The 17,025-nt window shown below is 43.5% G+C and overlaps 1 protein-coding gene across 1 annotated transcript; it reads right to left on the bottom strand.

Moving 5' to 3' along the window:
* Window positions 1–9,262: 9,262 nt before the first annotated feature.
* LOC142750443 (olfactory receptor 13C9-like) lies at window positions 9,263–10,210 on the bottom strand. Its single transcript, XM_075859444.1, has one exon. It carries the CDS (start codon window positions 10,208–10,210, stop codon window positions 9,263–9,265), a length of 948 nt encoding a protein of 315 aa, XP_075715559.1.
* Between the last annotated feature and the right edge of the window lie 6,815 nt (window positions 10,211–17,025).

Here is a 17,025-nt window from a genome sequence, read left to right as displayed (position 1 = left end):
TTTCTGCTTGAATATCTTTGCAGGATGTCAGAATAGCCTCCCAGAGCTTCTGTTTTGATGTGAACTGCCTCCCACCCTCATAGATATTTTGCTTGAGGATGCTCCAAAGGTTCTCAATAGGGTTGAGGTCAGGGGAACATGGGGGCCACACCATGAGTTTCTCCTTTTATGCCCATAGCAGCCAATGACACAGAGATATTCTTTGCAGCATGAGATGGTGCATTGTCATGCATGAAGATAATTTAGCTTTTAGTACCACGGAAGAAAGTGGTCAGTCATAAACTCTAAGTACTTTGCAGAGGTCATTTTCACACCGTCAGGGACCCTAAAGGGGCCTACGAGCTCTCTCCCCATGATGATTCCAGCCCAAAACATGACTCCACCACCTCCTTGCTGACGTCGCAGCCTTGTTGGGACATGGTGGCCATTCACCAACCATCCACTACTCCATCCATCTGGACCATCCAGGGTTGCACGGCACTCATCAGTAAACAACACGGTTTGAAAATTAGTCTTCATGTATTTCTGAGCCCACTGCAACTGTTTCTGCTTGTGAGCATTGTTTAGGGGTGGCCGAATAATAGCTTTATGCACACTTGCAAACCTCTGGAGGATCCTACACCTTGAGGTTCGCGGGACTCCAGAGGCACCAGCGGCTTCAAATACCTGTTTGCTGCTTTGCAATAGCATTTTAGCAGCTGCTCTCCTAATCCTATTAATTTGTCTGGCAGAAACCTTCCTCATTATGCCTTTTTTTGAATGAACACGGTGTAGAATGATAGAAGTTCGGAGTGGAGAGCCCCTACTTGGAGCCTCAGCGGCTTGGTCACAGCTATAACTGGGTCTGGCCAAGGTAGTGCATTTACCGATGCAACCAACAACGGTCTCTCCAGAGGGGAAGTGGGTAATTGAAGGTCCACCAGGTCTCTACAAATGAAATTAGCAGCGGATCTAGTCTAGATATGCAGAGACCTGATGCGTTTTCTCACCGGACACTATGGTCATGGTTATGGACAATTTAGACGTGAGTCCTTCTTTGCCCAAAGCTGTCTCTCCTACCAACCCTAGGCTTTGGGGCTTTTGGGGACACAGACGCACCAGATGGCCTCCGAGGCCGCAATAAATACAGAATCCCGAAGTGCGTCTGCGTTGTCTCTCTTGGGTACATAGTTTACATTGGTCCATCCTCACAGACTCCTTAGGAGGATCGGCATCTGAGGACGACAGGGGTTGCTGCAATGTAGGGACCGGACTAGGAAGACCTCCCTCCCAACGAACCTCTTGGAGCCATTCTCGGAGCCTTCTATCAATCCCGGCGGTCAGAAGGATGAGGTCATCCAGGGTAGACGGCAGGTCTCGAGCGGCAAGTTCTGGGAGACAGTCCATTCGAGAATTTAGCCACCAGAGCCTCATTGTTCCATAACAGTTCTCCCGCCAGGGTGCGGAAGTGGATGGCGTACTTGCCCACAGAGATGTCTCCTTGACGTAGGTTCAGCAAGGAAGCCACTGCAGAGGAGACTGGAAGTCACGAGTCTCTGGTCCTTGTCTCTCCCTTGTCTCTCCCAGATAGGGTTCGCCCATGCAAGGGCCTTGCCAGTAAGAAGAGAAATGATGAAAGTGACCCTTGCGCCATCAGACGGAAATGCCCTTGAATACAGGCTGAAGTGGATCTGGCACTGGTTCAAAAATCCATGACAGGGACCTGCGTCTCCATAATAGCGGTCAGGAAGTGGCAAAGAAAAACGAGGATCAACACTGCCAGGAGGTGTAGTCTGAGGATCAGTACTGCCAGAAGGTGTAGTAGGAGGAACGGCTCTGCGTTGTCTCTCCTGGGTAGATAGCTTACACTGGTCCATCCTCATAGACTCCTTAGGAGGATCGGCATCTGAGGACAGCAGAGGTTGCTGCAAGGTAGGGACCGGACTAGGAAGGCCTCCCTCCCGATGAACTTCTTGGAGCCGTTCTCGGATCCTCATATCAATCTGGGCGGACAGAAGGATGAGGTCATCCAGGGTAGACGGTAGATCTCGAGCAGCAAGTTCATCCTTAATCTTAGGAGACAGTCCCTGCCAGAATGTAGCCTAGAGGGCCTCATTGTTCCTCGACAGTTCTCCCGCCAGGATGCGGAAGTGGATGGCGTACTAGCCCATGGAGGTATCTCCTTGGCGTAGGTTCAGCAAGGAAGCTGCTGCAGATAAGACTCGTCCAGGCTCCTCAAACACCGTGCGAAATGTCTGGAGGAACCCCTGAACTGCCCCTGACTGCCTGCGACCATGGGCATGACACACAGTCTATAGTTCGTATAGTGTACCTGTGGAGCCTCGGGCAGTAGCAAGACAGGCTCGGCTGGGACTAGGCAGCAGGCAGACGTCAAGGGTGGAGTAGCAGGACAGGCGCGGTATACAGCACAGCACGACTACAGCTCAGCACGGTACTTGACTAGGATAGCACGGGATACAGGTTACAGGATACAGGTACAGGAACGGGGAACTGGAAAACACTAGGAGACTATTTGCATAGACAAACTTTGGGTACGACAACAAGGCTCAGGGGAAGAGGCACAGCCCTTCTTATAGCCCAGGATGCTCTGGGAGCAATCAGCACAATCTCCCACCTGCGTGCACTTTGGCTCTTTAATCTGGACTGAGCTCGCGAGCACACCCTGGTGGTCACTGTGGAACCGAACGGCCATATGTGCAGACATCTCTGGAGAGAAGGGCGTCAACTGGATGGAAGGAGTTCATGGTCAGCGACCACGGACGTTACATGTATCCACCAGTCTAGCCCTTTATATTTCAATGCTCTAATATAAAGGTCTAGGTTAGTGGATATGTGCTGACCACTACTCGTTGTGTAATAACCAGCGTAGATAGAACCACACTCAATGCCCTTTGTAGATATTGCCTACCGATAGTGCCACAGTGCCCCCTGTAGATAGAGCCACACACTACCCACTGTAGACAGTGCCACAGTGCACCTGTAGATAGTGCCACACACAGTGCCCATGTAAATAGTGCCTCACACAGTGCCCATATAGATAATGCCACAGAGTGCCAATGTAGATAGTGCCACACTCAGTGCCCCCTGCAGATAGTGCCCCTTGTAGATAGTGCCCCTGTAAATAGTGCCATACACTGCCCCCCTGTAGATAGTGCCACAGTGCGCATGTAGATAGGGCCACAGTGCCCTTATAGTGCCCAAGTAGGCATGGCCTAACGCCGGCCATGTATCACACTAACAGCCGTCAGCCAAAGATTATAACTATATTTATGTATACGTCATGAACAGGGACATAAGAGTTCATGATATGTTAAACGTAAGCGAAAAACGTGATGTGAATGGGGCCCATTCTTTCTTTGGTGTTCTTTTTAATATCTGTGTCATGCACTTTGATGCTATCAGTATCTTGGTTTCACACAGCAATTCCAGTAAATGTTAATAAATTACCTTGATGTCTTTTTAATTATCAAGAATTGATTTTTGGTGTAAATCTGAATTTGTAAATTGAGGACGCATGTGCGCCATATGTAAAAAGCTTATATACACTGATGAGCAAAAATGAATGTGATTGCTCAAAGTCATCTCTAAACAATTCTACAAGCTCCTCCCCATAGACTCATTCAGACATAGGATAATATGACAGCTAATTAAAATATCCTGAAAAATGGCAATAACCATATTCAAGAACTTCATTTCAGTCAAGAAGTGATACGGTAAGTTGTTTTTACTCATGGCACCAACCTGTGCTGTTTGATGGTTCTCGTCATACAAGCATTCAAACTATTACTGTAAACCATTGCAATAATAAACATTCCTTCTGCACTTTAATAGTGTTCATTTTATGCTAATATATTTATCTTCTACATACACAGTGTTTATACTTCCTTAAATTATGTAAAAAATGTTCACATCTGCTTCTGTCGGAACGGAGCCCTGACTGACACAAATGGAAAACAGGTTTCTGTTTCCATCACCATTGATTTCAATGGTGACGGATCCGGCTTCCGTTTGTCTCCGTTGTGCAAGGGTTCCGTAGTTTTGACAGAATGAATACCGGAGTCGAATACAAAACCTATGGTTTCCGTTTGTGTCAGTCAGGGCTGTGTTCCGACGGAAAGCTCAGACGGAACGCCCTGACGCAGATGTGAACGAAGCCTTAAATGTGCCTCATTGTTTTCACTTCTCTACAGTATGTGCTTCAGAATAAGAGATGAGCAAATTCACTTTGCCAGCTGTGTATACTGTGTATGCTTGTTGTTTATAGCCCATGTTTCACGTGGCCCGTGGTTAGCGGGACTGTCATGGGGCCTGCAGATGATGGTGTGAACCCATTGTGTCACCAAGGGATTTGACGTGGGTTAAAACGAGAAGAGGAGTCTAAAGAAACCCAGGTATTCACTCTTTAACCACTATACAGGGATCTGGACTTCGCTGCTGGGGAACTCCAGGTCGCTACCCCCAAAGTAGTCTCCTTTGGCGACATCTGACATAAACAGGTGTTGTACAGAAACAGCAGACAGTATGCAAGTTCAGGTATAGCAAAAGTCAGGGCAGACAGTAGACTGACACGGTTGGAATAGCAAAATGTTAGGGCAAGCAGCAGATGTTTGTCACGGGTAACAAGCAAAATGTCAGAGTGGGCAAGGATAGTCAACAGTACAGTCAGAGGTCAATCAGAGGAAATGCAAAGTAAGAAGAGAGGGAAGAGGAAGGGTCAGCACGAGTGCGCCCTTGCTGCAGCAGTGGACAGGAAAGGAGGTGAGCGGTGGCAGCATGGGAATGTTAAGTACACTGCGCTGGGTAGCTACTGCAATGGTTACATAAGAGAGCAGTGCTAAGAAGAGAACTTACACGTGTCCCAGGAGAGATAAACTGCCTGTTTGCAGAGTCAGGCAGACTATTAGTTCAGGTAGCTTTAGCAGAGACACACGGCCTACTTGAAAAAGACTCACCGGCCCCATGCACACGACAGGATTTTCATCTATCCCGAAATACTGTCCGTGAATACGGATCTGTAGGCATCCGTATGTCATCCATATATATACACGGAATGGTGTCCGTAAATACAGTCCGTATTGCATCCGTATTCGATCCGTATATACGGATCCGTACAAAAAGAGGGAGGCTGCAAATTATGTCATCAACATGTTGCCTAGCAATGCTTACGTAAATACGGACGGTTTACGGATGCACATCAGTAGCCGTCCGTATTTACAGAAGCTCCTATGGACTTCTATGGTAGGATCCTTCCCGTAATTACTGACAAGAATAGGACAGGTTATATCATTTTTTCAGCACGGGCACTCATCATTAAGGCCCCATGCACACGACCGTGTTTTTGCGTCCGCAATTCCCCCGCAAATCCACGGGAGAATTGCGGACCCATTCATTTCTATGGGCCCATACACACTATCCGTGTTTTCACGGGTCTCCGCATGTCCGCAAATCCGTGCCGCAGAAACTCAGGACAGGTCTTATTACGGCCCGCAAATTCGATGAAGACATGCCAATAGAAGTCAATGGGCCCGTGGAAATTGCGGATACACCTCCGTGTGTCATCCGCAGTTTTGCGGATTTGCGGAAGTGTTGCTAGGCGACAATCGGGAATGAGTTCTGTCGTCATCCTGTTTTACCTAGGCTTTTTTTTTTTCATCCGCATTTTGCGGATTACATACGGATGAACTGCGGATGACATTTCACGGAACACGGTCCTGGAATTTGCGGACCAGAAAAACACTACGGTCGTGTGCATGAGGCCTAAAAATACTGAAAGATGTCCGTGGCCAATATAAATTAATGGGTCCCTAATTACTGTCCGTAATTACTGATGAAAAATACTGTCGTGTGCATGGGGCCTAAGGCCTCATGCACACGACCGTAAAAACTCCCGTTATTACGGGTCGTAATTACGACCCGTAATAATGGGCTCATAGACTTCTATTGGCGACGGGTGCCTTCCCGTTTTCTCACGGGAAGGTGCCCGTGCCGTTGAAAAAGATAGAACATGTCCTATTTCAGGCCGTAATAACGGCACGGACAGTCCATAGAAGTCTATGGAGCTCTCGTAATGACGGGTGGCTACATGTGTGCACCCGTCATTACGGCAGCGTTGCTAAGCGACGTCAGTAAATAGTCACTGTCCAGGGAGCTGAAAGAGTTAACTGATCGGCAGTAACTCTTTCAGCACCCTGGACAGTGACTACCGATCAGTATAAACCTGTAAAAAATAAAAATAAAAGACTTTCATACTTACCGACAACTTCCTGCTTCCTCCAGTCCGGTCTCCCGCCCGTTGCCTTGGTGACGCGTCCCTCTCGACATCCGGCCCGACGTCCTGGATGACGTTTCAGGCCATGTGACCGCTGCAGCCAATCACAGGTCAATCACAGGCTGCAGCGGTCACATGGACTGCCGCGTCATCCAGGGATGTCGGGCTGGATGTGAAGAGAGGGACGCGTGACCAAGACAACAGCCGGGTAAGTATGAATTTCTTTAACTTTTATTACAGAAAAGGCTGTCCCTTCTCTCTATCCTGCACTGATAGAGAGAAGGGGCTGCCGATTAGTGCAGTGCTATTTTGCCGCCAAAAACGTGCCCGTAAATACGGGTGGAATACGGGTGACACCGGACCCATATTTACGGGCACGGGTTCGTAAATACTGGTGCAAAACGGGTGGAATACGTGTGACACCGGACCCGTATTTACGCCAGTATTTACGGGTGGGAAAAAATACGGTCGTGTGCATGAGGCCTAAGGCCCCATGCACATGACCGTATTTTTTTCCCTCCCGTAAATACTGACCGTAAATACGGGTCCTTTGTCACACATTTTTAACCCGTATTTAACCTGTATTTATGGACCCGTGCCCGTAAATACGGGTCCGTTGTCATCCGTATTTCACCCGTATATACAGACCCGTAAAAAAAGGGGGGCTGGAAATTATGTCACAATCATGTCCAAACCCCTTAAAAGGGTCACATAATGGCTCAGACGCCATTTTCTCTGCTTCTCTTTATTCAAAACTTGAAATCCCCTGACATCGCCTAGCAATGCTCCCATAATTACGGGTGCACATACTTAGCCATCCGTAATTCCGGGAGCCCCATAGACTTCTATGGGCCTGCCCGTGCCGTAATTACTGCCTGAAATAGGACATGTTCTATATTTTTCAACGGCAAACGGGAAGGTACCCGTGGCCAATAGAAGACTATGGGCCCGTAATTACGGGCGTTTTAACGGTCGTGTGCATGGGGCTTTAGAGTCGAAACTTTCCTGGTGTCTGTACTATGGGACAATAAAAAGATTTGCTTTTTTTGAATTCTGACATCATTATTTCTTCTACCTGTGACCCCTACAGTCCGTCTCTTCTTCTCTGTAACTAGAGATGGATTTTGAACGACAAAAGAGGGCGGACAGCAGTTATAAGGAAGGGAGACACCTAGTGGCAGTAACTTCATACAGATTTTGCAAGGATAAAACAGAAAATTTCTTGAAGAGAGTAAATTGCAAAGTTGTATGAAAAGTTAGAGCCCATTTAAAAGATTTTATCCCCAATGCAACAAAACAAACTGATGTAAATCAGTTAGATCAATATTGCCATACTACATGCTTTTGTAAATAGGACTAAAATAACAACATACCAAATGCTTTAACTTACTAATATACGAAATCTTATATACTGTCCCTAAATGCTGATCTTGGGGACCAGTGTTGCAGATAAGATATTATTTATTTGTATGCATCAGTTCTCTTGAGGGTGTAAAAGGGGTACACCCAGAGAAGGCAATAGTAGTATAAAAAAACACCAACAGACCAGGCTGTATAAGCGAGCATGCAGGAAAGCAGTGGTTTTCAAGGAGAATTAGTCCCTAAAATATAAGTATTTGCAGATTAAAAATTATACAAGTTATATCATTCAAGTGATTGACGAACAAATGTTAAAGCGTAGCTAAACGTTTGACAAACTTCTGACATGTCATAATGACATTTCAGAAGTTTGGATTGGTGGGGGTCCGAGCACTGAGACCCCCACCAATCGCTAGAACGAAGCAGCTGAAGCGCTCGTGTGAGCATTCAGCCGCTTCGTGTCTGTTCGGCTTTTTCCGGAACTAAATATATCGTTGTACGGACTCAATAGAAAGTCTATGAGCCCGTACTCCGATACATTTATTTCCGGAAAAAGCCGAACAGACGCGAAGGGACTGAGCGCTCACACGAGCGCTTCTACTGCTTCGTTCTAGCGATTGGTGGGGGTCTCAGGGCTCGGACCCCCACCAATCCAAACTTCTGACATGTCACTATGAAATGTCAGAAGTTTGTCAAACGTTTAGCTACACTTTAATAAATATATGTTAAGAACTAGCTCTGTCCAATTTTGAGAACCTCTTTAAAGATTATATATAGATACATCAGGAATTTTTGGGCCCCATACAGCCAGGTAGTCTGTGCCCCCCTCCATTATTGAGGGTTGGGCAACGGAAAGTGGTGCGCACGCGTTTGTACATAATGCGTGTTAACTGACTTCTACTAGTCCTCTGTCCAGGAACTCCGGCTCTGTTCCTGATTTTCCTTGGGCCAAAGTCCAAGGGCAGGGCAATTGTGATGCTCTGCCTGGGGACTCCGGCATTGGGAAGCTCCTGACATAACTGTCCATATAGTGTTGCTAGAACGACCAGTATAGCTTTTTTTTGCAGGATCTCTCAGGATGGAATAGCATCGTCTACTACGCTATTCCATCCTTCAAAAAAAAGGTAAACTCCATTCACATGAGTTATATTGTAATTTGTAGTGAATTTTCAGTGCGCAATCCGCACCGAAAATAGGAGAGATTTAGCCATGTGCCAATTTAAAAGCAAATTGTTGTTCTCTTACTCTTCGGTAGTTTTGACAGAATGAATAGCGCAGTCGACTACGGTATTGATTCCGTCAAAACGACGAAACCCTTAAACAACGGTGACAAACAGAAAACATTTGCACCAGATTCGTCACCATTGAAATGAACGGTGATGCAAACCTATAGTTTGTTTGTTTCTGTCAGGGTTTCGTTCATGGGTTCCCCTGACGGAAAGCTCAGACGGAACCCATGAACGGAACCCTGACGCAGGTGTGAACAAAGCCTTATGTGTCAAGGTATACCACATATGCAGACAGAAGCCAGTTCTTCGAGCTAACAAGGTGTCTCCTCATCACTAAACAATGCCTCTGGTGAAGAAAGTATTAGGAAGGTAAAACCTTCAGTAAAAAGTCACATTGTTTGTGGTATCAATATCCATATCCTTTCTCTGACACAATCCTTTTTCTTGTGATGTCCACGAATGCTCCTATCACATCCTTATTCCTCAAAGTGTATATCAAAGGATTTAGCATAGGGGTTATAACACTATAGAACAAGGCGGCCATCTTGTCTTGGTTAGCTACATGGGTTGATCCAGGTCTCATATACATAAATATAATGGTGCCATAAAACAGGGATACAACTATAATGTGCGAAGCACAGGTGGAGAAGGCTTTCTTCCGTCCCACAGATGTGCTTATCTTCAGTATGCTGGAAATAATGTAACCATATGTAATGAGGATAAGGAAAAACGGACCCATTACAACCAGCATAGCAAAGACGAAAATAACAGTCTTATTAAGAGATATATCAGCACAAGCCAACTCCAGTACTGAAGGAACCTCACAGAAAAAGTGATTTATTACATTGGGACCACAGAAGGGCAATTGCAGTGCAAAGACTGTGTGTACAATTGAGTTTAAAATGCCGCCAATCCAGGAACCAGTTGCCATCTTAATGCACAAGACGGGATGCATAATATTAGTGTAGTGTAATGGGGTACATATAGCCACATACCGGTCATACGCCATCGACAACAAGAGGTAGCACTCTGTCCCTCCTAGAGAGAGGTGTAGAAACATCTGAATGACACAACCATTAAAAGATATGCTTTTTCTTACTGACAAAAAGTGTATGAGCAATACAGGAACAATAATTGATGTGTGCCAGATGTCCAAAAATGACAGATTACTCAAGAAGAAATACATAGGAGTGTGAAGCCGGGAGCTTTTTCTGCTGATTACAATGATGGCTATATTACCTTTTAGTGATATAATATAACATGGTAAAAATATCACAAACAATATTATCTGAATATTTGGCAGACTGGTCAGTCCAAGGAGAATAAATTCCTCAACCGCTGTGGAGTTCCACATGTTCACGCCAATTCCAGGATTCTGTAGATAAAAGTACATAGTAAAAATGTCATAGTAGTTCACTGGTTAATAAACGTTATCTTAATGGCACCCACTAATACATTTGGTGTAATAACAACATACTAGATATAATCTGTTTTGCCACATTATGACTGTTGTCCATGTATTTTTGTATTTTGTGCCAAATGTGGTGCAACTATTGTAAGTCGTTTAGTCGATAACTAATTTTGTTTGATAAATGTGGTAATTCTGTCTGACCCTGGGAGCTTATTGTTATTGCCAATGAGTAGAACATTGTGCGTGAAACTGAGGAGCAATTTTGTTAGCTTTGTATGTTCATGTTCTGGCTGCAGGAACTTTAACTTACTCCTGCAGACCTGCATTTGAAGAAGTGGTTCATGTTATTTGATCAATGGTTGATATGAAGCTCCTGCTTCCTCGCCAAAAAGAGTAGTTATTTTGTGTATTATAAGAAATAATGTACCCCTTGGGCTGGGTTCACACGAGCACATTAACGTCCGTAATGGACGGACGTATTTCGGCCGGAAGTCCCGGACCGAACTCAGTGCAGGGAGCCGGGCTCCTAGCATCATAGTTATGTACGATGCTAGGAGTCCCTGCCTCTCTGCAGGACAACTGTCCCGTACTGTAATCATGTTTTCAGTACGGGACAGTAGTTCCACGGAGAGGCAGGGACTCCTAGTGTCGTACATAACTATGATGCTAGGAGCCCGGCTCCCTGCACTGAGTTCGGTCCGGGACTTCCGGCCGAAATACGCCCGTCCATTACGGACGTTAATGTGCTCGTGTGAACCCAGCCTCAGAGTTCCGTGACCTACATAGAAGCACTTACCATTTTGTTGGAACTTAGAGGAGCGACTTCATTATTTCATGCGTCATACTGATATATAGTAAAAGTCATGTCCTTTGAAATGGAAATATAATGAAAAAAGTAAAAGTTTGAGCAGAATGATAAAAATGTATGATACCCTTGGTTGATACTTCCATTGACACTAATCCTAAAATGTCTGGATGTATAGAAAGAAATCCCTACTGTATATATCAAACTACAGTTAAAAATTAGGCTGAAATAAAGGTTAAAACTGCTAATATTTTTTCTATGTATTTATGTTTTAATTTATGGAGGGAAGTTGTTATAGCTTTAACTGCTATTTAAGGATTGGTGCTGGTGGGATAACTGTACTGTAATGAGCCCTGCACCTGTGTGTCCATCACATGACTATGGACAGAATTTTATCCACTGTACGTAAACAATGAAGGTTCCTATTGCATGACAGCAAGTGGAGGTCTTGAAAATCATGAGGAATTAATACAGAAAGTATATAGGAAAATGATATACGGTAACTTTTCGTTACACAATGAATAACCTCTATTTGCTAAAACCATAACAACCCATTAATAAAATGTACAAGTCATCTAAGGGTATGTTCACACAGGCTATTTTCAACCATTTTTCGGGCCATAAAACGCCCAGACAAACAGCTAAGAATGCGGGGGCTGAACACCTACAAACATCTGCCCATTGATTTCAATGGTGAAAACGGTGTTCCATTCCCACGGGGCGTTTTTTATGCAGCCGTTTTTAAGAACGGCCGCGTCAAAAAACGCCTCGTAAAAAGAAGTGCATGTCACTTCATGAGCCGTTTTTGAAAAACAGCTCCAAAAACGGCCGTAAAAAAACCGCAACAAATAACGCAAGTTGCTTAAAAAACTGCTTAAATTTAGGAGCTGTTTTCCCTTTAAAACAGCTTCGTATTTTCAGCTATTTTTTGTTAAGCGTGTGAATAAAGCCTAACTTCTAATGGAAACACCTATGATATGGTCGATACACATTCATGGACTGCAATACGATGGGAGCTACAATAAGACAAGGATATATCTATTTAAACATTAAGACATTGGGGAGATTTATTCATTTAAATGTGCCAGATACAGTATATGTCTCAATTTGTGCCAAAAAACTGGGGTATATGCCTAGCACCAGATTTATTATGTGTTTTTGCCACTTTTTGAAAGTGTCTAGAAAATGTGCCAACCAAGAGGTGGCGCAAGGAAGTGTCTAACGTGTTTAGCAAGATGTGCCAAATTTATCATACCGCATGCACCACTATGAAACAAAATTGGCGCATCTTGTGTTTGCCTGGTCTAGTTTTAAGTAATAATATATCTGCTCCATTATAGGCATCATACAGCTGAAAACTCAAATACTTGGATCTGTAGGTAAAGTATGGCACCCATGGACACACTCACACATACATACATATGCAATTGATGTTTCTTATTGATGTTGTCTTGTATTAATATTCAGCTTTTATTATGACGAAAATGATCCCATTGCTTTTTTTCTATACATTTAAATTTTTTATCGCAAGTACAACAAATTGAGGGATTGAATAAAACCACATATAAAATCACTCATTTACTGTTAACTATAGTACTTATTGAATATTTATGCTCACCTGTTTTCATATACGGTCCATATGTGACATTGCCGTATAAATGAAATGGAGATTCATTATTTCTTCTCAGAATCTTGGTGTTATTTCACGCTTACACCATTTCTGGATTTCAGACCAGGTGCTTGGTTTAGAGGTTGATCATTAATGTCTTTACAAGTCCTGTTCAGCTGTGTTTCAAGCCAGAATTTGTATGACTTTCAGATTCCCCAATGAGCCCTTTATGAGCTGTAGCTCAACTATTCAGTTTACATAAGGGATTATGTCCCAGAATGCAAATAGGAAAGTTAAACTTTTTAAATAAGTTCACAGAAACATTTATGTCTTAAAATGTTCTACATCTTGAAATCTTCTCAGTACTCTACTGTATAATGCTACATGTTTGGAATGTACCTGTATTTCCATAAGATGGCGTATTAAAGGGCTTCTAAATCTTAATAATAAAACTTTCATAAAGGATCTATGGAAGAAAAATACAGCCTCATAATTCTGGACTACATGGGGATCCTTCAAGCATATATCCATTAGGCTGGGTTCACACGACCTATTTTCAGACGTAAACGAGGCGTATTATGCCTCGTTTTACGTCTGAAAATAGGGCTACAATACGTCGGCAAACATCTGCCCATTCATCTGAATGGGTTTGCCGACGTACTGTGCAGACGACCTGTAATTTACGCGTCGTCGTTTGACAGCTGTCAAATGACGACGCGTAAAATTACAGCCTCGTCAAAAGAAGTGCAGGACACTTCTTGGGACGTTTTTGGAGCCGTTTTCTCATAGACTATTGAAAACAGCTCCAAAAACGGCGCGGAAATGCCACGGAAACGGCGCGAAAAACGCAGCGAAAAACGTGAGTTGCTCAAAAAACGTCTGAAAATCAGGTGCTGTTTTCCCTTGAAAACAGCTCTGTATTTTCAGACGTTTTTGGCTCAGCGTGTGAACATACCCTTAGACTAGGGCCTCCTGCACATGGTCGTATTACTGCTCTATTTTGTCTGGAACCATATTAGGGCACCATTTAAGTGTATGGGGTATTTAATTTACCTCTGTATACCTCCGATTTCATAAAGAGGCATACAGAGTTTTTTTCTGTTGGGTTCCATAAGAATATTGGCATGACAGTATCTCCATCATGAGGCATGTAGCTTGCTCCACATTATTGCCATGGGGCCTCTCACATAGCATTTGGAGAAATTGGAAGGTTGGGTGGAAAAGTGGCAAGTTAAGTTTAACTCTTTCATGGTTGTTTTGGACTTTTATGCCGAGACCAAATGTTCACCTTTTGAAGTGCAGCATTTTGGGACACATGCTATTTTCTTGTTTCAAATTTGGAGGGCATGTCTATTATTTTTGTAGGTGTTTTTTACAGAAAAAATAATCAAAAATGAGGAAAAACAGTATTAGGCTGTGTTCACAAAGAGATTTTTGCAGGAGGAAAATTCTGCCTGAAAAATCAGTTTTTTTATTTTTAGGCAGATTTTGTCCTTCCTGCACGTCGTTTGCCGCGTTTTCCGCCCACGGCCATTGAGTGCTACGGGAAAAAAACTCAGCAAAATAAGCTCTCTCTGCCTCCCATTGATGTCAATGGGAGGTCAGAGGCGTAAACGTGCGAAGATAGGGCATGTCCCTTCTTTCTCCCGCGAGCGGTAAAACCGCCCCCGCCTCCCATTGAAATCAATGGGATGCATTTTCGGCCGGTTTTTTGACGAGTTTTGCGGAGCGGTTTCCGCTCCAAAAAGCTCGTCAAAATACTCTGTGTGAACAGGCCCTTATTTTACTTTTTCTATGCCACATGAACATGATGCATATTACTTGTGGAATTCTCTGCACAGATTTAGCTGTAGCAAATCCGCAGTGTAAGGCTGGATTCACACGAGCATGTTCGGTCCAGAACGTATCTACGGACGCAAGTCCCGGACCGAACACAGTGTAGGGAGCCGGGCTCCTAGCATCATAGTTATGTACGATGCTAGGAGTCCCTGCCTCTCCGTGGAACTACTGTCCCGTACTGAAAACATGATTACAGTACGGGACAGTTGTCCGGCAGCGAGGCAGGGACTCCTAGCGTCGTACATAACTATGATGCTAGGAGCCCAGCTCCCTGCAATGTGTTCGGACCGGGACTTCTGGCCCAAATACGTTCCGTCCTTTACGGACCGAACATGCTCGTGTGAATCCAACCTTACAGGAGCTTTTATGACATCCCAATTGGAAACTGAAAATTTCTACCTTGTAATATAAATTTTCTGTTGTCTAGAACAATTCTTATAGAAAACTTTGATCTCCACTATCGCAGTCCATTAACAATATTATAGTTGAAACCACCGCTGCTTAATTTAGAATCTTCTGAGGTAGGTGGTGTGAAGCCCACTGAAATACGTCCAAGAATTTATTTTAGTGTACACAATACCTGCATTTTTGTACCTTCATATCCAGCTATTTTAGACTATATACTGAACTCCAAACTAAATTTCTGGCTTCCCTTGTGACCGCACTTGGGGAGCAGAGGTGAGTTCATGCTGCATAGTGGATCTGTGATATCAGCAGGAACTCACTTGTTGCTAGCGGATGGAGCACACAGCTATTGGTTAATTGACATACAAACTTGGTTGATTGCTATGTATATAAAGACATGTAATTGATAACTGTTGTTTCATCTTGAAAAAAACCCATTTATTGTAAGGGTCGAAATGTTGCTGATGTTACATATGCTTTGCTGGGCACAATGAACATGGATTGCTAGAGGAATCTGTCACCATGATCAACTTTTGTTTCTTGAAAATTTCTAGATAGAAACTGTGAATTGTGCTATATTGCCATATGAGCATGAGATTGTCACAACAGATGTCAATGAAAGGATTTACCGTAGAGCTGAGTGATCAATTAGCTCAACTAATTATAGTACTTGTATACTGGCTTAAGTCTGTAGATGGTGCCAACGCTGACAAACTTTGTATCCTCAAGGGCTGGTAGATTTATTAAGACATGGGTAATTCTAAGAGTCTCTCTGGACATTATTAGTGTAGCAATGCTACAATAGATGGTTTGGGAATAACACTATATTTTAACAAGGGTTTATTATGCAAACCTGAGAAATGGTTACTTAAAGTTGATATGTCGACTTACAATAAGAAGTATGTTCTATTCCTAATAAAATGGGTCAGATTCATAAATGTATTTATGCCAGTATTTTGGCACATATACATTGAAAACATGGCATTTGTCTTCAATTGCATTTCTATTAAGCCCCTTATATTAGGAAACAGGAACACGTGGTCTCACGGCCTCCCTTCTCTCTTAGTATTTTATGTTTTTTGGTTTGCTGTATTATTCTCTCTCCCACTATCTTTTGTTGTTATGGTTTTTACCTGAGTTAATTAAGTCAGTTGTGCATGGCACAAGCAGGTGCACAAAGATTCTAGAAGTTCCTCGGGTCCTCTGGGATTGGCCAACAGTACTTCCATTGGTAAAAATCTTCTTTTTAACCTCTTCCCGACATTTGACGTATCCATATGCCAAAGTCGGGTAGGGGAAGTATGGAACGGGCTCACGGAGTGAACCAGCTCCATACGATGCCGGTGTCAGCTGTATGTTACAGTCGACACTTCAGAGTAACAAGCGGGATTGCAATCGAGCGCGATCCCGCTAGTTTAACTCGTTAAATGCCGCAGTCAATAGCGACCGCAGCATTTAAATCGTTAGAAAAAGGTGGGCGACCCCTTCTAACAGCTCAATGCACCACCCGCAATGCAATCGCGGGGTGATGATGGTTGCAATGGCTGCCTGGGGCCTAATGAAGGCTCCCAGGTCCGCCATCTTTGTGCTCCTATTAAGCCCTGCCTCCGGCAATTATAGATAGACTCAAGATTCAATAATAAATTCATATGCAGTGGTGGAAGAAAAAAATTTAGTCTTTAATTAATGTTTTCTCCTAAATGGCTCAGAAGGGTTTTCCAGGTAGGTACTAGGAAAAGAAAAACTCTTAAAGTGTGTCCCTGATTTATTTCAAATTGAAATTTTTTCTTTTTTTTTGGGGGGGGGGGGGGGGGGGCGAGCTTAGTTGTTATATTTTTTCCAGTCAAGAAATATTACTAGATACTAATAGTCTGGGTTTAGATTGGCACTAGTTCAGTATGGAGGACAGAACATGTTGCAATCATTATCCATTATTCAATTGACTCTGTATGGAATAAGCAAATATTACAACTGATTGCATTTATTTCTATGATTAACAAACTATTTCTTTGTGACGTGTTCCCTTTTTTTACTGTGAAACTTCCTTGAAGCAAGAATCCTCTAGTTAATATAACCCTAAGGACTTCTCACATAATATTT

This window comes from Rhinoderma darwinii, chromosome 3, assembly GCF_050947455.1.
Source record: "Rhinoderma darwinii isolate aRhiDar2 chromosome 3, aRhiDar2.hap1, whole genome shotgun sequence".
NCBI classification, from domain to species: Eukaryota; Metazoa; Chordata; class Amphibia; order Anura; family Rhinodermatidae; genus Rhinoderma; species Rhinoderma darwinii.
This window is presented reverse-complemented; position numbering and strand designations above follow the sequence as displayed.

Coding starts and splice junctions, on each gene's coding strand:
- LOC142750443 (XM_075859444.1), bottom strand. CDS start 10,210: ATGTGGAACTCCACAGCGGTTGAGGAATTTATTCTCCTTGGACTGACC.